The sequence below is a fragment of the Eleutherodactylus coqui genome, chromosome 10 (genome assembly GCF_035609145.1).
Source record: "Eleutherodactylus coqui strain aEleCoq1 chromosome 10, aEleCoq1.hap1, whole genome shotgun sequence".
Taxonomy (NCBI): domain Eukaryota; kingdom Metazoa; phylum Chordata; class Amphibia; order Anura; family Eleutherodactylidae; genus Eleutherodactylus; species Eleutherodactylus coqui.
This window is the reverse complement of record NC_089846.1, coordinates 15,884,510-15,906,208: the sequence shown is the minus strand read 5'-3', so window position 1 is coordinate 15,906,208 and position 21,699 is coordinate 15,884,510. Positions and strand designations below refer to the sequence as shown.

The window sequence follows — 21,699 nt, the reverse complement described above, 5'->3', positions numbered from 1 at the left end:
AAAGGGTCAATTTTTGCTGTGCAATGAGAGAGCATAGGGACCAAAGTAAGGTTACGGTAGCTGCTGGCTGTGTAGAGACTACAGGGACAAGCAGGAGAACTGAGTTGGTGCAGGACTGAGTCTAAAGAAGCTGGGAACAATGCTTCCTGTTATAGTGAGGAGCAGTCACTCCACGGACCAGAAATGCGTAGAGTGCCATGACTACAGCCAGCATGGATGCAGATCCTGACAGAGGAGAGCTTCCGAACCCCTAGCCATACTGTAAGATCTCTGGGATCGAGAGAAGCTGTGGCCCCTGCCCAACACATCGTAGGTGAGGCCGGCCTCAACCCAAACACTAGGTGTTCACACCGATAAGGTTGCAAATAGTCAGGCAATTGGCCTGTTGTACAGGTTTGTAAGTTTCTACTGCGCCATCATTTATGGACTATAACATAGGTAAAGGAAAGGGCACGAGCCTAAGGTCATAGAGATACCTTGTGTCGGTTTGGTACGCTGTATTTCGGATAGACTGTATGGATAGTAGCGAGTGCCAACTCTTAAATAGGAGTTGTGTGCTATATTCCGTGATCTGTATTTCTGTGAAACAGGACTAATACTCACCAAAACATCAGTCATATTGTTCTTAATGTATTATTGTTAGTTTGTATTGTGCACAAAGTATTATTAATATTAGGATGTAGCTCATTGAAGCTAGTGCAAAACTAGTCGGAAGTAGAAGTTCCATGCTTAGAAGGGTTTTTTTGGGGACGCATATTAGCCTTTTACGCGGTACTTCGGCCCAAACAACCAATCAGGTTGAATCAGCGAACCCAAACAACCAATCAGGTTGAATCAGACAACCGAAACAACCAATTAGGTTGCTGGAATTGTGAATCAGAACCGATCAGGTTGCTGGAATTGCTCCAGAGTACTGAGCTAAAGAGTAAGAGGCTAATATGCTTTCGGGACATAATTTTAAAAAATTCTAGCGGCTTAAAATGATCTTAAATTAAGGTAAAATGAATATTCACCTATTCTGGCGGCTTCCCGTCCAGCACTGCAGCCCCGATGCCCTCCACACAAGACCCAAAGAAGCTGCGGGTGAACCCAAGCTGTTCATTTGCATGTAACCGCTCAGCAACTCGTGGGCTTCAGCAGCCATGCATGAATCACTGCTGATGCCTGTGATTGGGGCTCTATGCGGTGGGCCCCGGGTCTGCAGAGCTGGACGGGGAGCCAACGAAATAGGCGAGTATTAATTTTTTCTTAATTTCAGCCACTACACTTTGTCTCTATGTCTTGGAAAACCCCTTTAACTCTTATTATCCCATTGCTCGCTTTTATTCCTTTACTCTTAAATAAACACTGCAGATTTTGGTTACTGCATCTGCTGCATCGTATCCTGAATCTTGTGTTGCTATACCTCCGCCCACGGCAAATACTGTAGATAACCACAAATGTCCATATTGACACTCCACTTCGCATTCTTATGTACTTATCTACAACGTTGTATATTAACTGCCTACTTTCTCACTGTACATCACCTGTGTCCAATTTCATGGGCTATGGTGATCCCCAGATCAAACCCCGTGTCTTCAGTGATCACGCAACTCCAGGAAGAAGAGCAGGCCCCTCCTAACTGAGTGACACCACGTACTTGCTTGTTTCCATCCGGTAACTCTAGGTCAAACCTTCAAATAGAGATTGCATAGTTGTAACATTTGCAGTGTGGAAAAGGCGTAGACCAGTTATCAAGTAATTGGTTTTAAGGCCAAGATGATTGCATTTGGTAGGTGGTGGAGTAGAGTCAAGGGAACCATGGGTGCAACCAAATCCAACAGTGACAAAGCTAAGCTAGGACTCTCCATATTTTTTTCATAACCTCAATCAGGGGAAGACTTGTGAAGACCATTACAAGATGTCCACATGGGCTGGTGGTAGGGTAGAATCAAGAGAACTAGAGATGTAACAGGAACACTGCTGAGGTTGGACTCTATCCTCTTATTCATAACATCATTTGTGGGAAGATTTAGGCGGACCATTACAAGATGTCCGCAAGGGCTGGTTGTTGGATAAGGTCAGGAAAACTAGGGATGAAACTGGATCCAACAGCAGCAAAGCTGTTAGGGCTCAACCCTCTTCCTGATAACATCAATCATGAGACGATTTCTAAAGGCCCTTACAAGATGTCTGCATAGGCTGGTAGTAAGGTAGAGGAAGGAGAACCAGAGATGCAACAGAGACACTACTGAGCTAGGACTCTACCCTCTTCTTCATATCATCAATCTTGTAAAAATCTTTAATTTCCATTACAAGACATTTTTATACCTGGTGATATACAGGACCAGATCAGCATGTTGTGGGTCAGAGTCGCTGAGAGGATTCAGGGCTCTGCTCCACTCACAGACACTTCTCAGGGAGGACATAAGGTTGGCACTGACCTGGATACCAGCCTGATGAAAAAAATGAACAATCATGGTGACACATACAAATCCTAATGGTTTTACGATCTAAGCTGCCTCTACATGCAACAATAGATTGGCTTCTTGGTGGCTGTTAGCTTGACCTTTGGCAGATTTAGCTAAGTATGGGCAGCTCAAGTGGATCCTGTTCAGGTGGTTCAAAAGCCACCTACACATTGTCATAGAACATTCCACTACTCATGCATGATAAATGATGGCTAAATAATGGTCACAGCAAAGTTAGAGGTTAAAACTCATAAGTATATGGACTGCACAAGACTTCATTACCTCCGGCTCAGTCAGAATAATCATTTTCACCAAATGGACACGGAGAGTAGCACCAAGCGAGACATCTCGCAGTAACTCCGCTCCCTATAAAACATATAGAAGCTCAGCATAACAATTACTTGGATAACTTGGTGGAACCACTCATGAACATTCGAAGAAGTAGTATCTTCGGAAGAAGTATATTTCTTAAACACTCACCTTAGTAAGAGCTAATGGACCTTCATATTAGACAAGTGTTGGTAGAAAGGTATGAAGTTGATACTGTACTTAAAGGGGTTGTCCCGCGAAACAAAGTGGGGGTATACACTTCTGTATGGCCATATTAATGCACTTTGTAATATACATCGTGCATTAATTATGAGCCATACAGAAGTTATTCACTTACCTGTTCCATTGCTAGCGTCCTCGTCTCCATGGTGCCGTCTAATTTTCAGCGTCTAATCGCCCGATTAGACGCGCTTGCGCAGTCCGGTCTTCTGTCTTCTGAATGGGGCCGCTCGTGCCAGAGAGCGGCTCCTCGTAGCTCCGCCCCATCACGTGTGCCGATTCCAGCCAATCAGGAGGCTGGAATCGGCAATTGACCGCACAGAAGACCTGCGGTCCACCGAGGGTGAAGATCCCGGCGGCCATCTTCGCAAGGTAAGTAAGAAGTCACCGGAGCGCGGGGATTCAGGTAAGCACTATCCGTTTTTTTCTTTAAACCCCTGCATCGGGTTTGTCTCGCGCCGAACGGGGGGGCTATTGAAAAAAAAAAAACCTGTTTCGGCGCGGGACAACCCCTTTAATGCAGTAGTCACGGCAGGCATGGTTCAATCAGATTGATGCACTTAGTAAGTATTTACTGAAAAGTCTTGAGACATTACCAAAGTGAAATGTACTTGCTGAAATCCCTTCAAAATGAAGATATTGCAAGCAGAAGACAACGCATTGGAGGGTTTGACCAGTTGGATGGGTAGCTCAAGGAGTGAGATGCCAGTCATTTTAAAGCCGTGTTGGATTATATGTGACAGATTACATCAGTTTATTGAGTTTTAATGAGCGTAAGAATGTTGGTACATCTTCTCTACATCAGAAGACAGCTTGAAGGTGATGTGACCACTGTGATCTCATAGGTTTCTAGATAGTTGAAAGGCTGTTTTCTCATGAATGCTAGTTCAACCAAGTCAACACTATAAACTACTGGTTTAACCAAGTCAACACTATAAACTACTGGTTCAACCAAGTCAACACTATAAACTACTGCTTCAACCAAGTCAACACTATAAACTACTGCTTCAACCAAGTCAACACAATAAACTACTAATTCAACCAAGTCAACACTATAAACTACTGCTTCAACCAAGTCAACACTATAAACTACTGGTTCAACCAAGTCAACACTATAAACTACTGGTTCAACCAAGTCAACACTATAAACTACTGCTTCAGCAAGTCAACTCTATAAACTACTGGTTCAACCAAGTCAACACAATAAACTACTGGTTCAACCAAGTCAACACAAACTACTGGTTCAACCAAGTCAACACTATAAACTACTGGTTCAACCAAGTCAACACTATAAACTACTGCTTCAACCAAGTCAACACAATAAACTACTGGTTCAACCAAGTCAACACTATAAACTACTGCTTCAACCAAGTCAACACTATAAACTACTGCTTCAACCAAGTCAACACTATAAACTACTGCTTCAGCAAGTCAACTCTATAAACTACTGCTTCAACCAAGTCAACACTATAAACTACTGCTTCAACCAAGTCAACACTATAAACTACTGCTTCAGCAAGTCAACTCTATAAACTACTGGTTCAACCAAGTCAACACAATAAACTACTGGTTCAACCAAGTCAACACTATAAACTACTGCTTCAACCAAGTCAACACTATAAACTACTGCTTCAACCAAGTCAACACTATAAACTACTGCTTCAACCAAGTCAACACTATAAACTACTGCTTCAACCAAGTCAACACTATAAACTACTGCTTCAACCAAGTCAACACTATAAACTACTGCTTCAACCAAGTCAACACAATAAACTACTGGTTCAACCAAGTCAACACTATAAACTACTGCTTCAACCAAGTCAACACTATAAACTACTGCTTCAACCAAGTCAACACTATAAACTACTGCTTCAACCAAGTCAACACTATAAACTACTGCTTCAACCAAGTCAACACAATAAACTACTGGTTCAACCAAGTCAACACAATAAACTACTGGTTCAACCAAGTTAACACTATAAACTACTGCTTCAACCAAGTCAACACTATAAACTACTGCTTCAACCAAGTCAACACTATAAACTACTGCTTCAACCAAGTCAACACTATAAACTACTGCTTCAGCAAGTCAACTCTATAAACTACTGGTTCAACCAAGTCAACACAATAAACTACTGGTTCAACCAAGTCAACACAATAAATTACTGGTTCAACCAAGTCAACACTATAAACTACTGCTTCAACCAAGTCAACGCAATAAACTACTGGTGCAACCAAGTCAACGCAATAAACTACTGGTTCAACCAAGTCAACGCAATAAACTACTGGTTCAACCAAGTCAACACTATAAACTACTGCTTCAACCAAGTCAACACTATAAACTACTGCTTCAACCAAGTCAACACTATAAACTACTGCTTCAACCAAGTCAACACTATAAACTACTGCTTCAACCAAGTCAACACTATAAACTACTGCTTCAACCAAGTCAACACTAAAATTATTGGTTTAACCAAGTCAACACTATAAACTACTGCTTCAACCAAGTCAACACTATAAAATTATTGGTTTAACCAAGTCAACACTATAAACTACTGGTTCAACCAAGTCAACACTATAAAATTATTGGTTTAACCAAGTCAACACTATAAACTACTGCTTCAACCAAGTCAACACTATAAACTACTGCTTCAACCAAGTCAACACTATAAACTACTGGTTCAACCAAGTCAACACTATAAACTACTGCTTCAACCAAGTCAACACTATAAACTACTGCTTCAACCAAGTCAACACAATAAACTACTGGTTCAACCAAGTCAACACTATAAACTACTGGTTCAACCAAGTCAACACTATAAAATTATTGGTTTAACCAAGTCAACACTATAAACTACTGGTTCAACCAAGTCAACACTATAAACTACTGCTTCAACCAAGTCAACACTATAAACTACTGGTTCAACCAAGTCAACACTATAAACTACTGGTTCAACCAAGTCAACACTATAAACTACTGCTTCAACCAAGTCAACACTATAAACTACTGCTTCAACCAAGTCAACACTATAAACTACTGCTTCAACCAAGTCAACACTATAAACTACTGGTTCAACCAAGTCAACACTATAAACTACTGCTTCAACCAAGTCAACACTATAAACTACTGCTTCAACCAAGTCAACACTATAAACTACTGGTTCAACCAAGTCAACACTATAAAATTATTGGTTTAACCAAGTCAACACTATAAACTACTGGTTCAACCAAGTCAACACTATAAACTACTGCTTCAACCAAGTCAACACTATAAACTACTGGTTCAACCAAGTCAACACTATAAAATTATTGGTTTAACCAAGTCAACACTATAAACTACTGCTTCAACCATGTCAAGACTACCCAATTCTTAAATACCAAACGTACATACTTACAATATTGAGATTAGTAAGAACATATCGTTCTGTGTCCTCCTGGTGAAACTGGTGGACATCATGACCCACGACCACAAGGAGTTCCAAGTGTTTCACACCAAGAACAGCTCTCTTCTGTATTTGATGGACATGGGGAACATTGAATGACTCTACAAGAGGAGCAAAGAAGATGCGCAAAGTAATGCACGTATCATTAAGTCAGATATGTTGTTTTGAAAATAATTATTCCTTTATTGCAATTATTTTGAAATAATTAATATTAACATAACAAAACAAACTTGAGAGGTAACAGCCTGAGTCTAAGGACGGCTTCACAAGAGCGTGTTTCACCCACATTTCACTGCCACGCAATGACATTGTGTACTTGCTGTGTGCCACCGATCGCCATGCAGTATGTTGACGTGTGTAATACTCGTCAAGATAGGAGATAATTGGATCTTTATTGTCCGCATATTTTGTACAATATGTGTCAGCAGCAACATTGGAGCTTATGGCAGATTGGTACAGCGTATAACGTGCGCAACACCCGTGTATGTAATACACTGTAACAATATGTTCGTGTGAAGGAACTCTGAAACAAAGACTCGGTAGACATATAACAACATGGGAACAATGGGTGTTAAAGTGTGTATATGTAAAATAACTGGATAAGTGTACAAAAAGATAATGAGTAAAGATTAAAAAAAATAGGAGTAGGAATAAAGTGAGCCGCAGCTAGCCAATTCATAAATCACGTCTCCACAACACGATGGCTATTGATTGGCTTTTCGAGCAGCGCAACTCAGCCAATCAATGCAGCGCTGGATGAACCTATTTGATGGACGTGGATCGAGCCTGCTAGGTAAGTAAAATAAGACCTCCCCGAAAATAGGACCTAGTGCCTCTTTGGGGCAAAAATTTCTACAAGACAGGGTCTTATTTGGGGGGAAGCATGGTAGGTTGCCTGTCTTAAGACTGTTCTGTCTTTGGATTCAGTATCTGTATCTGTTTATTTTATATGTTCTTGCTTTTTGCTTTAGCCTGTGCGTCTGTCCATTTCTGTCCACTCTGCGCATTGTTCCTCTTTCTATGGTAGTCAGTCTTGTTCTGTGCTTTGTATACACTGTCCCTCTTTCCTGTCAGGGATAGTCAGCCCCAAGGTTCCAGTGTGGGGCCGTTCTTATCAGGACGCCTACCCTGCTAATAGGCAGGGGTCTTCCCAGCTTCCTGCTCAACTAAGGGTAAGTTACCTATCTGAGTTTTCCATGTCCCAGCACCTCTGACCTCTGGGGTCAGCTGCCAGCCATAACAGGTCTGGTCTAAAAGCCAGGTTTGGTTGATTAGCACAATGGGTCTACACCCAGAGCCCTAACACCATCACCGAGTACCATAGAAAGGAAAAATAAATAGAAAGAAGCAAGGGTTGAGCAGATCAAAACAACAGCCCATATTGTCTCCCATGGCACACGGGCCTGAAAAAAGAACAATGTAGATTATGTGTACATCTTGAGGGGTTTTAAACGGAATATTCCATCCAAGATGCCCAGGAAGAAAATGAGAAGGTTTTAGTAACGTATCTCTAAGAATATGGTTCCTTCAAATGATTTTTAAGATTAATGGAATTAATAACTCCATTCAATGAAGGTGCATCTGAAGATCTCTGTTATTGGGCAATTGCTAGGCGAGATCTGGGAGATAATAACTGACTAGAAAGCTGGAAGTTCATCTGAACACATAAAGCAAAGAGTCAGTGCCGGGTCCGGGACAACAAAATGATGTGATACAGTATAAACTAAATCAAAACTCATATTCCTAAAAGAATGAATGACAGGTCAGGACCAACACACACTACCAGGTATTGGAAACAGCGTACAAATTGTAGGAAAATCTAATATAGAATTATTTTTGCCAATTTTCCTTATGGCCAGAGATTCCCAAGCTCCAAATTCAACGTTTGTGAGGATGGAGTAGAAAAAACATAAGGAAGGACCGAGATCGGAACCAGAGGTACTGATGAGGAAACATAATGTTACATCCAACCTGGACGCGCTGGATCTGTCACTCGCAGATGTATCAAAAGTGCAAGTAAACAACAAAACAAGAATGGAACAAAAATATGGGAAACACTGTCCCTGTACAACCAAACCCTGGGAAGGGCCCTGCCTGGAAGCAGGGTGATCGCTCCGATAAGGGCGCGCCCCAACCGCGTGCCTTGGCCCTTGGTTGACCCTATGTGGGGAAAGGAAACAAAACCAGAAAACCAATGCAAACAAATGCAGTATTTGGCTTCAAATGCAGCTAGTAAATGAACGATTCAACAGAAACCTACTGACTGCTAGCCCAGTCAGGGAGAGACTGAGAATCAACCGCAGTTCAGCTCAGTATCAGGCCAGATTAAATAACCCTAGAATTACCCACAGGTGCGACCAAGCACGTCATACCTAATAACACACCCACTGAGCAACACATAATACTACCAGATACGGGCTGAGATTAGCAAGCTCAGTAAGGATTGAGACGATAAAAAGGGGAGACTTACACCCAAAAGAGAAATCAGTGGAGCTCCTAAGACAGCGGACTTAATCGATACCCACCTGTTATTCAAAGAAGTTAGATCTGTTTTAAGTGAGTAGTCTCCAACCTGATGCAGAACTACAACTACAGCTGCAACTTGTAGTTCTGCAATCACTGGAGAGCCACAGGTTGGAGACCATTGGTTTTAGTCGTCACTCTAACACGCTTCTTGTACCTTTGTATTCCTTGGATTCATTGCCAAGTCGAAAGACTATATGAGTGTTCCACGGTTCCTGCTCCTGACTCAGTAGTAAATGCTTCTTCTTTGCAGGCTGGACGAAGACTCGCTCCTTGTCCGAGATGAAAAATCCACGCTGGAAGAAAATAACAGGTGACCTTCACAAACGTATCTACTCAGATATTGGGTCTAGTATCACATGGTAAGGCCGGTGTCTATGGGCGTAACTTACTATTTCTCCTTTGCAATATGTAACCACAGATCTCACTCCTTCTGGGTGCAGAATGGTGCCCACTGACCCACAGGAGCTTTGGTGCAGATGGTGTAGGGTGGCATTTACAAAAAGTTCTGTAGTAATTAGTCTTTCTCCCTCCTGAAAGGTGAAGATGTATCTCTGCTGAGGTGTCTGTAGGATGCAAACACCGATGGAGCAATGAAAGGACATCTTGGAGCCATCTTTGCAGGTACATGTTAGGTCACCCAGATCCACATAAGAGGCTTCATGAAATAAATAAAAAAAAACAATACAAAAAATATTTAACCTAAAATAAAGGGGTTGTACCAAAATTTGCGAGTTATCCCCTATAAGAATAGGGAATAACTTGCTGATCGGTTTGGGTCCCTGCTGAGACCCCCATCCTCCTCACTGTGGGGTTACGGCCCATGGTGAGGAGCAGACTGAATGGCACGCTGGTCACACAAGTGCACTGGTGCTCAATTCACTGTCAATGGAACTATCAAGATACCTGGGCGGCACCTGCTTGGATATTTCTGTCAGTCCCATTAAAACTAATCAAGGGTTGACCGCACATGCTTGGCAGGTGCTCCTATCATGTAGTTCCACATGACCCTGGCCAGAGAAGACTATAGCAGAGGATGGAGGACTCCATGGGAGTGTGATGGAGATGAGTGGGGGCATTATTTTATTATTAGGGCACAATGGAGCCTTAATTGCTTAGGGGAAGAATTGGACCTATAGATAACTCAGGGGTCACAATGGGGCCTTATTAATTACACTGGGGGTACAGCAGGGCCTATATATGATTAAGGGGGCACATTGAGGTCTATAAATGCACAGTGAGGCCTTATTAATTACTGAGGTGGCGCAGCAGGGTCTATTTATGACTCAGGAGGGCGGAGTAGGGCTTATAAATGACTCAGGGGGTAAAAATGAAACAGCAGATACAGTGGGGCCTATAAATAATCCAGGAAACACAATGGGGCCTTATTAATTATCAGGGAGCACAGTGGAGCCTATAAATGACTCAGGGGGCACAGAGGGGCCTATAAGTGACTAAGAGGGCACAATGGGGCCTATAAGTGACTAAGAAGGCACAATGGGGCCTATAGATTACTAAGTGTGCCCACCCAAGGGTCCATGTAAGTCATGAGCCAGCCCTGTCTGGAACACCCCCCATCTCATCATTGGTTCAGGCTACAGGAAGCAGACAGGGGGCGTGTCCTAGACTAGTTCATATTCAGCATGGCAGCTAAACTATGGTCACCGCTCACATCTTTGTCCTAAAACAGCTGATATTAAAAGCAGCCAAAGAGCAAGATGTGAAGAAAAATAACCAGCAGGTCATCATCCCCCGCAGTCACTGACTTCCATGCCAATTTTAAGCTCCTGACTGGAGGGTCGCTTTAAGCGGAAATCTCTAAAAATACGACCCCAGTTAAAAGGAAACTCTGTTATTTGGACAGATGGTTTTACAGCTCGCGATAACACAATGTTCGCTGTGTACTCGTTTATTACATTTACACGCAGTCAGATGCCGTGTGACAAGGGAAAAGTCAAAGAAAAACACAATAAAATGATAATAAGTTCAGTCCGTTTTATAAGGTTACCTGCAACGTGTTCCTCGCCAAAATACCAAATCAGATCTTCAGGGGGTAATGTGTTCAAAAACATCTGAAATATTGAAGAGTCTATGAGAGCACAAATACAACAAAAAGAGAAACTTATTTTTAAAGGGCCAGTCCACTGAATTTTTTTTTTCAGTCACTATGTAGCCATTGCTTGGCTTTCTGTCAGCATAATGCCTGTGTGATGATATTACCTGGACCGTATCACACAAGCTCTTCACAGTTACTGATGATGATCACACAGCTCCTGCCATACAGTTATACTAGAGGTGATTACAGCTCATCCCCCTGACTGTACAATTATGATCCATAGCTTATTTAGAGGACTATAGAATAGAGATGGTAACGGTAGTGTCCTGCTCGCAGGCAGAGATGGTACTGGCTCTAGCTGGTCATGTTATGCTGTATGGATGTATCCTGCAAGTGTTAGCAGACCACAGAGAACGCGAGTAGAAATCTCAGCATCAAGATCGTGCCTGATAAGCATCAGACAGGAGGCTTCACTGCATGGAAGTGACTGCAATATACTGAGGAGACCTTAAGAGTGTAACAAGCAATTAATCAATAATAATATTATATAATTTTTTAATAATATATAAGCAAATTAAAAATAAATAAATCACATTTTCAATAAAATGGAGCAGATAAAGGGACTGAAAAGATAAGTGATTCCATCCACCACTCAACAGTGATGGGATTTCTGGGACTTAACAAAAACTTCTACAGGCTTAAAATGGTATAAAGTAAATTAAAAAATTGATACTCACCCCCTCTAGTGGCTTTCATTTAGCACTGCGGCCCCCGTTCTCTCTCTCTCTCTCTGTGGAAGACTAAAGTTTGTCTTCCCAGGAGGCTGATGAGATCCCTGTCCCTGCTACTACTGACTAGAGGAAGCTACTCACAAGTCTCCTAAGAGGTTGCTACCAAGGAGGCTCCACTTCAAGCTGGTAAAAGCTGCCCGAAGCAGAACTACCCCTGTGATATTGCTTATTGCTATGGATAAAAAGGACATTCAGATGTTCATACTACTTACTGCATTGAACTTGAAGGACTTTTGATTTCTTCCACTTTCACAGGGATACCAGCTGTTTATGTTATAAGCTCTCGTGTGAATAAACCAGCATGAACGGACTTTTGTTGTTTGCCAGGTGTTTAAACCCCCTGGAGCGTCACAGCCTCTGGTGTCAAACTCAAGGCCTGTGGGCCATTCTATGTGAGGTCCAAGAGCTTCTTCTAGATCGGAGGATCCTGAGCTGTGCCGGGAAGACCCTCTGGCACACTGTGAACTCACTTGCAGCCTTCTGCTTGGTACTGGGATCGCAGCTGCCATCTTGGTCCTACATGGCAATGTCAGGTATGTGCAGACTAAACAATGTAGCTGTTACTGCAGCCCCTGGAGCCTTTGGTGTGCGCTCCCTTGTCTGCTACTCCCGCTGAGCCCACCCTACAGTAGAGTCCTGCTTGCCGGGGTTCAGACCATGAGGCGGCTTGTATATCCTACCTGGAACTCGCTACCATCTTGTAGAGGAGAGTTTTTAGCAACATATCTTGTGAGCCCGCTGTACAGATTAGAGAGGACGTTGTGTTAGCGACCTTCCACACGGGATGGAATTACGCCGCAGGACGCCGCTAAATCTGCAGATCTAACTGCATATTATGCATTATGGAATTTTTGGGGATCCTTTCGCCAGGTTCGGCTAACTCCCATAATTTTTTACTTTTGTTCTGACTACCCGGCAGTTTATAATCAAGTGTCTGTGTTGGGGGACTTGTGCCCCAATATTTCTAGACTAGAACCTTACTCTGAAGGCAACCACAATGCTCATGTGGCCCTCGGTGAAAATGAGTTTAACAGCCCTGGTATAGGTGATTGTAATAGAGGAGGTTAATGTGTGCAGTTTTACATACTACACTCTCCTTCTTGGCCACCGATCTCACACTGACAGGAGAACAGAGGAAAGAGGGGGGGAGAGACACTGTTACAGCGCTGACATGTCGGGAAAGTTTATAGTATACAAACTTTCCCAGCCAGCACTGTGATTAGCTGTCACTGGTGACGTCACTGGGACCTGAACCAATCAAGTCCCAATAACGACCCCCATACAGGCTGTTAGTAACAGTCTGTTTGGGTGGTCTTCCCACTGGGAAGGTCTGCGATCGGTGGAGGAGACATAAATTTACGTCACTGCTGCACAGAGCCCAGCAGCGATGTAAATTTACCATCAGCGGTTGTTGCGAAGAGGTTAACGTATATATGAAGACATTACATACTAAACTGTTTATTAAAGCGCTAAGGCTAGACTCCTGTTGGCAAAAACGGTCCAAAAATAGTTCATGTAATTTGACTAAAAAGAGTGATCAAAATACAGCACATTCATATTGTGGCGAGAGACGCCCCCTACTGCTCGTGGCGAGGATTTGGAGCCTGTTTTGCGTCCTGTTGCTGAAATCTTCAGAAAACAGCTGGAATCTATGACAAAACCTGGCAGCAAGTTTTCTCCTGCAGCGCCACCACAGGAGAAATGAAGAATTAAGCTGCGGTAAGATGGAACGATTATCCTTCAACAAAATCCTTAGATAGTTCAAATTGGAATTATTCAATGTAAACACGGCCAACGACGACCGATAATTAGTTCACTTATCGCTCGTTTCATGTAAGCACTAAAATCACTGTTGGCTGGTTCACTAATCGTTCAGTTTAACCCTTTGCAATCCAATTCTGGATTCAGGGTTTCCTAGGGGGCTTTCTCTTTCTGCCATTATACAATGGCGCCATCTGCTGGCTAGAGCCAGCACTGCGGTATGGGACATGCTGGAGAGGCCCCTGACAACAGAGCGGCCAGTAATCTACAGTAAGAATACCCTGCCGGACGTCTTCCGACATCAGAGCTGTACAGCCTTCAATCAGAATGTCTTTAGACGTCAGACAGTGGATTGGAAAGGGTTAAATGCCGATCGCTCAGTTGTTCTCATCGTTACAGTGAAGCTGAGCGAGCAATGTATCTGCCTGTATTAACAGGCTGCGCGAACGGACGACCTCTGACCTGGTTCGTTCGAACGATCAATCGTTCCGTCTACAACTACCTTTCCCCGCTCTCATTATAATCAGTAAGCCGTCCAGGTAGCACAAACATAACGGGTCCTCCAGAGCTCTTAGTAGCGGCTCTCACAGCCAATGGGGCTCTTATATCTCGGCTTGTCTATGGAAATGTAAATTGTTAAAAACATATATCATAAAAAATTTTTTTTTTAAATAAATGATACAATTTAATTAACTTTTTTTTTTTAGATTGTCAAAGATTTGACCAAAGTGAAGAGAGCTGATAAAATAGTAAGTCGATGCAGCTCAGAACATGATCTGAAGGCAAGGGTCAGACTCCAATAGCCCGCTGTACGAAGCCAAATGTAAACACATACAGCAGAAATCCCAGAAAACACATACCTCTGAGGTCCTCCACGGCACCGAGAGTCCGGGAGCGGGCACAAGGAGGGCCAGCAGTAGGAGAACAGCTTGGACCATAGTCGCCAGGAGAAGAGATCTGTTGAAGACTTGTCAGCTAGCGGATATGAACCAGGTCAAACATCAAATACACCTTTGGTTGTTGATCAATCGCAGAGGAGGAGGCAGGGAATTCTGGGGGAGAGACGGATGTGTGTGTAGGGGGCTGGGCAGGACTTACAGGACAAACTGTATTGTGACTATTGGTGAAAATGTGAATATTGACCAAGTGTTAAAAAGTAATCAAAATAAAGTGATCCTTAACACCATCTCAGTTATACACCTCTTATGTGAGTGAACCTTGGAAATACATGACTGTATTATACTCCAGAGGGCTCGTTCACACTAGCGTTTTCAAGCCCCTAGATATGTATTGACCCTGAAGGACTTCAGTTTCAATCAGTTCTGAATTTTCTGTCCCCGTTCCGCTTTTGGGGGTGGTCCTTCAGTCAGTGTGGTTCAGTGGTTAGCACTTACAGTGCTGGGGTCCTAGGTTCCAATCTCATCAAGGCCAACATCAACTATAAAAAACCTCATATAGCCATCAGCCTTGGTCAAATATGAGCCTAAAACGCCAGCACTGCAAGGCAGCAGTGCTAACAACTGAGCCACCATGCTAGAGAAGAAGAATAAACACAATGAGAACATGCAAGCTCCATGCAGATGTTGTCCATAGCAGACATAAACCTAGAACCCCATGTTATATGGCAACAGCTAGCCACCGAGCCAGCAAGCTTCTTCCTTCTCCAAAGGAGGCGGAGAAGATGATCTCCTTATCCTCCTTTTACTCTTACCCATTCATTTCCTCCTTTGCTTTCTTCTTTTCCTCTGGAGGAGATGGAAGAAGGAGAAGATGAAAGATTTCTGATTTCCATTTTTAATAAAACTGGATCAGTCCACAAAAAGCTCTAGTTTGAACTTAGACTTATACTCCAGAGCTGCACTCAATATTCTGCTGGTGGAACCACTGTATACATACATTACTTATCCTGTACTGAACCTGAGCTATGTTTTGCATTATACTCCAGAGCTGCACTCACTATTCTTTTGGTGGAGCCACAGACTATATACATTACTTAACCTGACCTGACCGTACTGGCACATACAGCAATATTTGATCATCTCTTCCTGTTAGACTGGAGGAGGTGGAGTGACGGTGTGAGTAGTTTTCTTAGCACTCCCTGGGTCTTCTGTGGATGGACGCTGTAGTGACTCAGTACATCATCCTGATCCCCTCCATAAATGTCATACATGTATGTCCCATGTAGATGCACTGTGCAAACCTGTCCTGTCATATCCAGTGTGAGTGTTGCACAGCTGCAGCGCTTCAGAGGTTAACTCTAAATAAAATTGAAAATCCTGCATGTAAATGTATCAAGTCTGTCATGTCATGTGGTATGAAAGGAGGTTATAATAGCAAGTGAATGAGAGCGGGAAAGGGGTTCATGTCTTCAGGAGTGGTGCTGTTCAGGATGTCCAGGTACATGGGGACACCTTAAGTCCTCATGTACTGAAGCATGAAGTAGAAGGAGAGATTTCCCGTACCAAATGTGATTGGATGTTAATGGAGTCAGCCCCAGAGAGAGAGAACAATTGTAAGTAACTACTTCTTCTCAAGGCCAGTACAGAGGTACTACCTCATTGTCTAATTTTCCTACCCGGCCGTCTGGAGCCTGGATCACCGCGTAGAGGTTCATCCTTTAATTGTCACACCCCTGCGTCTTGAAGTCGGGGTGGAGGTACTGCTAGAGAATAATCTTTGTTCACACATGTGCGCCTTTGAGCTTAAGTTATGAGAGCCGTGTAGAGGTACTACATTCTGAAGTCATTTGCCTGCACTGTGAAATCTTTAATTGAACTGCCTTGTATTATCTGTTTCAAGTTTTCAAGTAAAGTTTATGCCGGGCTCTAACCGTTCCCAGAGACCCGTGGTACTCAGAACTGATTGTGGCTGCATTTATTCTCCGCCGAGGGTTATATCAGTGTGTGAAGGAATAGTGGCGTCACCCGTGACAATTAACTACCTGCTATCCTGTTTAATGGGCATTCCCTATCCTAAGGCTGTCCCAGGTGGCCTGCAGTGTTGCTCTGGCCTTGGTTGCGTGTGTCCCTCCTGGAAGGATCCTGGTAAGTGCTACCCTGACACGGCAGCACTTTACCCTCCCAGTTCCCCATGTATGTCAGGTGTCCGGAGTTTCCCTATAGGACGCTGCAACGCTATGACAAATTGTTGTGGTTCTGAAGGTCAAAGTAGGTCCAACGTGCTACTAGTTGGGGAGCTCTAATAAATCAGCTATTCAGTATATATATATCCTTATCTGAACTCCACCTACGCACAAACCTGCAGGTACTTTATTCCCTAATTGGATGTCCCAGATCCGAGAATTCATTGTAAAACAATATAATGAGGGACTATTTTTAAAGATTCATCTAAGTTTCAATCAGCCGCTGTTAGATAATAATCCTCACAGACTTTACTCACTCAATATGAAACAAGTCCCTCAGAGAAGTTTTCAATCCTACAAAAGTTGCACTTTAAAAAGCAACTCTACATGAAAAAATGTAGATTGGCCTCCATACACTAATCCCTGGTGGTCACAAGGGTCAGATTATAGGGAAGGGGAATGGGATCCTGATCTGTTATACAGAGGACACAGTGGCTACAAAGAGCATCTCTGACCTAAGAGGACACAGTTTGTCCACCAGTTGTCCACTAAGGTAGAGCGCAAAGAAACTCTATCATACTCTACACAAGGATGACCGTCTGACCACCATATTCCCGGACCCTCCGCTTCTGTGTTACAGGCAACCTCCTAATTTGAGAAACTGTATAATCAGGAGTGCATTGTCCTCTGACACACAAAAAGGAACTTATCCCTGCAAGATAAGGAGCTGTAAGACCTGCTGACATGTACGGACCGCGGACAGGATACAAATCCCCAACACACAGCAGGACTATAAGATCCCAGGGACATTCACATGTTCCACGTCTGAGGTTGTGTACCTGATCCGGGGCAGTAAATGTCCTGTTGGGGGGCTTTATGTTGGGGAAACAGGACAAAAACTGAGAGCCAGGATGAGATCTCATCACCACATAATTAGAGAGGGAAAGACTGAATTACCTCTGGCAAAACATTTATGTGGTCAGGGACACAACATAGAGCAGATGGGAGTTATCAGACTGAAGGGCAACTTCAAGTCGCAGCATCACAGAAGAATTTGAGAGTACAAATTTATGGCCATGTTTGATACCCTCAAGAATGGAATGAACCTCAGCCTGGGATTCTTGCATCAGTGAAAAATATGAAAGGTCTGAAGGAGGTCAAGAGGGATGTCTTCTTCCCAATCATTTTATTTATTTATTTATTTTTGTAACTTCATAAAAATTCAGAATTTGACTTGCAATAATGTTGGCATCCAATAGGCGGTGCTGCATCTCCTTCCATGTGTAGGTTGAAGATCTAAGACACATCATAAAACTGTCACATTCCTGAGCTCAATGGACTGATTAATAGAGATGAGCGAGCACCAAAATGCTCGGGTGCTCGTTACTCGGGACGAAATTATCGCGATGCTCGAGGGTTCGTTTCGAATAACGAACCCCATTGAAGTCAATGGGCGACTCGAGCATTTTTGTATATCGCCGATGCTCGCTAAGGTTTTCATGTGTGAAAATCTGGGCAATTCAAGAAAGTGATGGGAACGACACAGCAACGGATAGGGCAGGCGAGGGGCAACATGTTGGGCTGCATCTCAAGTTCCCAGGTCCCACTATTAAGCCACAATAGCGGCAAGAGTGGGCCCCCCCCTCCCAACAACTTTTACTTCTGAAAAGCCCTCATTAGCAATGCATACATTAGCTAAGCACCACACTACCTCCAACAAAGCACAATCACTGCCTGCATGACACTCCGCTGCCACTTCTCCTGGGTCACATGCTGCCCAACCCCCCCCCCCCCCCGCCCGACGCAGTGTCCACAGCGCACACTAAAGTGTCCCTGCCCAGCCTTCAGCTGCCCTCATGCCACACCACCCTCATGTCTATTTATAAGTGCGTCTGCCATGAGGAGGAACCGCAGGCACACACTGCAGAGGGTTGGCACGGCTAGGCAGCGACCCTCTTTAAAAGGGGCGGGGCGACAGCCCACAATGCTGTACAGAAGCAATGAGAAATCCAATCCTGTGCCACCTCCATCTGGAGCTGCACACGTGGGCATAGCAATGGGGAACCTATGTGCCACACACTATTCATTCTGTCAAGGTGTCTGCATGCCCCAGTCAGACCGCGTTTTTTTTATAAATAGTCACAGGCAGGTACAACTCCGCAATGGGAATTCCGTGTGTACCCACAGCATGGGTGGCTCCCTGGAACCCACCGGCTGTACATAAATGTATCCCATTGCAGTGCCCATCACAGCTGAGGTAATGTCATGTTTAATGCAGGTGGGCTTCGGCCCACACTGCATGCCCCAGTCAGACTGGGGTTCTTTAGAAGTGGACACATGCAGTTACAACTCCCTGTGGACCCACAGCATGGGTGGCTTCCTGGAACCCACCGGCGGTACATAGATATATCCCATTGCAGTGCCCAGCACAGCTGATGTAACGTCAGCTTTAATGCAGGTGGGCAAAAAATTAATTGGATTACACTGTAGGCGAGGGCCCCCCAAAATTGGTGTACCAACAGTACTAATGTACCTCAGAAAAATTGCCCATGCCCAACCAAGAGGGCAGGTGAAACCCATTAATCGCTTTGGTTAATGTGGCTTAATTTGTAACTAGGCCTGGAGGCAGCCCAGTTAAAAAAAAAATTGGTTGAGGTGAAAGTTTCAACGCTTTAATGAGCATTGAAACGTATAAAAATTGTTTACAAAAATTATATGACTGAGCCTTGTGGGCCTAAGAAAAATTGCCCGTTCGGCGTGATTATGTGAGGTTTCAGGAGGAGGAGCAGGAGGAGGAGGATGAATATAATACACAGATTGATAAAGCTCAAAGGTCCACGTTTTGATGGTGATAGAGAACAATGTTTCCATCCGCGGGTGCAGCCTACGTATTGTTTGCGCTAGCGACGGCTGGACGGTGCGGTGCGAGACATTGCTGGATGGGGCCGAGCACAGCGGAGGTGAGGGTGTGGGTGCAGGCCAGGAGACGGTGGTGCCTGTGTCCTGAGAGGGGGGTTGGATCTCAGTGGCAGGTTGGGGCACAGGGGGAGAGGCAGCGGTGCAAACCGGAGGCGGTGAACGGCCTTCGTCCCACCTTGTGGGGTGCTTGGCCATCATATGTCTGTGCATGCTGGTGGTGGTGAGGCTGGTGGTGGTGGCTCCCCGGCTGATCTTGGCGCGACAAAGGTTGCACACCACTGTTCGGCGGTCGTCTGCACTCTCAGTGAAAAACTGCCAGACCTTTGAGCACCTCGGCCTCTGCAGAGTGGCATGGCGCGAGCGGGCGCTTTGGGAAACAGTTGGTGGATTATTCGGTCTGGCCCTGCCTCTCCCCCTGGCCACCACACTGCCTCTTCCAACCTGCCCTGCTGCTGCACTTGCCTCCCCCTCTGAAGACCTGTCCTCAGTAGGCTTAGCAAATCAGGTGGGGTCAGTCACCTCATCGTCCTGCTGCTCTTCCTCCGAATCCTCTGTGCGCTCCTCCCTCGGACTTACTCCAATTACTACTACCTGAGTGATAGACAACTGTGTCTCATCGTCATCGTCCTCCTCACCCACTGAAAGCTCTTGAGACAGTTGCCGGAAGTCCCCAGCCTCATCCCCCGGACCCCGGGAACTTTCCAAAGGTTGGGCATCGGTCACGACAAACTCCTCCAGTGGGAGAGGATTCGGAACCATTGCTGCCCATTCTGGGCAGGGGCCCGAGAACAGTTCCTGGGAGTCTGCCTGCTCCTCAGAATGTGTCATTGTAATGGAGTGAGGAGGCTGGGAGGAAGGAGGAGCAGCAGCCAGAGGATTCAGAGTTGCAGCAGTGGACGCCGCAGAACTCTGGGTGGACAATAGGTTGCTGGATGCACTTTCTGCCATCCACGACAGGACCTGCTCACACTGCTCATTTTCTAATAAAGGTCTACCGCGTGGACCCATTAATTGTGAGATGAATGTGGGGACGCCAGAAACGTGCCTCTCTCCTAATCCCGCAGCAGTCGGCTGCGATACACCTGGATCAGGAGCTCGGCCTGTGCCCACACCCTGACTTGGGCCTCCGCGTCCTCGCCCGCGTCCACGTCCTCTAGGCCTACCCCTACCCCTCAGCATGCTGTATTACCAGTAGTGCAGAAACAGAACGCTGTAATTAAATGTGCCACTTATTGGCCTGTGGTTGGAGGCTGACTTCGCTTACGGAACGCACAGCAGAGCCAGGAAATAATTTTGCGCAAGCCTGCTGTAACACTTAGCTGTGTATTAATTAGGACTACTACCCCCAGCAGACACGCAGTAAACTGAAGACGGTCACAGGCAGCCCAAATATAGTATTTTCCCCCAATTTTTTGGAAAAAGCCCACTGCCTATATAGCCTGAATATCTCTTTCCCTGCCTCACCAGTACTGGCCCTATACTCTGTACAATGACTGCAGACTGCGGACGCAATGCTCTGCACGCCTGATATACAAAAAAAAAAAATTGTGCAACACTGCTAAAAGCAGCCTCAACAGTACTGCACACGGTCAGATGTGGCCCTAAGAAGGACCGTTGGGGTTCTTGAAGCCTAAAATCACTCCTAACACTCTCCCTATAGCAGCTCCGGCATCAGCAGCACTTTCCCTGATCTCTGTCAGAATGCATCTGTGGCGAGCCGCGGGAGGGGCCGATTTATATACTCGGGTGACACCTGATCTCGCCAGCCACTCACTGCAGGGGGTGGTATAGGGCTGGAACGTCGCAGGGGGAAGTTGTAATGCCTTCCCTGTCTTTCTATTGGCCAGAAAAGCGCGCTAATGTCTCAGAGATGAAAGTGAAAGTAACTCGAACATCGCGTGGTGCTCGTCTCTAGTAACGAGCATCTCGAACACGCTAATACTCGAACGAGTATCAAGCTCGGATGAGTACGTTCGCTCATCTCTACTGATTAAGTATTTATGTCTCGGCTCAGTTTGTCTGTTGATTTAAGTTTGAGTGCACAACAGTCTCAAATTTCTGTGTGTGAACATTTGTATTTCAATCACGAGGGCTGTCCTCTCTGCATTTGTGTATTATATATGTG

The 21,699-nt window shown here is 44.7% G+C and overlaps 1 protein-coding gene across 1 annotated transcript in view; it reads right to left on the bottom strand.

Annotated features, from left to right (window-relative positions):
- The window catches only part of ADAMTS13 (ADAM metallopeptidase with thrombospondin type 1 motif 13), a 35,971-nt gene extending 26,510 nt beyond the window's left edge, over positions 1-9,461 (bottom strand). The window contains exons 1-6 of the mRNA XM_066582026.1: positions 9,429-9,461; positions 9,123-9,261; positions 6,395-6,543; positions 2,733-2,816; positions 2,311-2,435; positions 1,527-1,673 (exon numbers count right to left, since the gene is read on the bottom strand). Coding sequence (XP_066438123.1) covers positions 1,527-1,673; positions 2,311-2,435; positions 2,733-2,816; positions 6,395-6,543; positions 9,123-9,261; positions 9,429-9,461 — 677 coding nt within the window. The remainder of the gene's footprint in view (positions 1-1,526; positions 1,674-2,310; positions 2,436-2,732; positions 2,817-6,394; positions 6,544-9,122; positions 9,262-9,428) is intronic.
- Between the last annotated feature and the right edge of the window lie 12,238 nt (positions 9,462-21,699).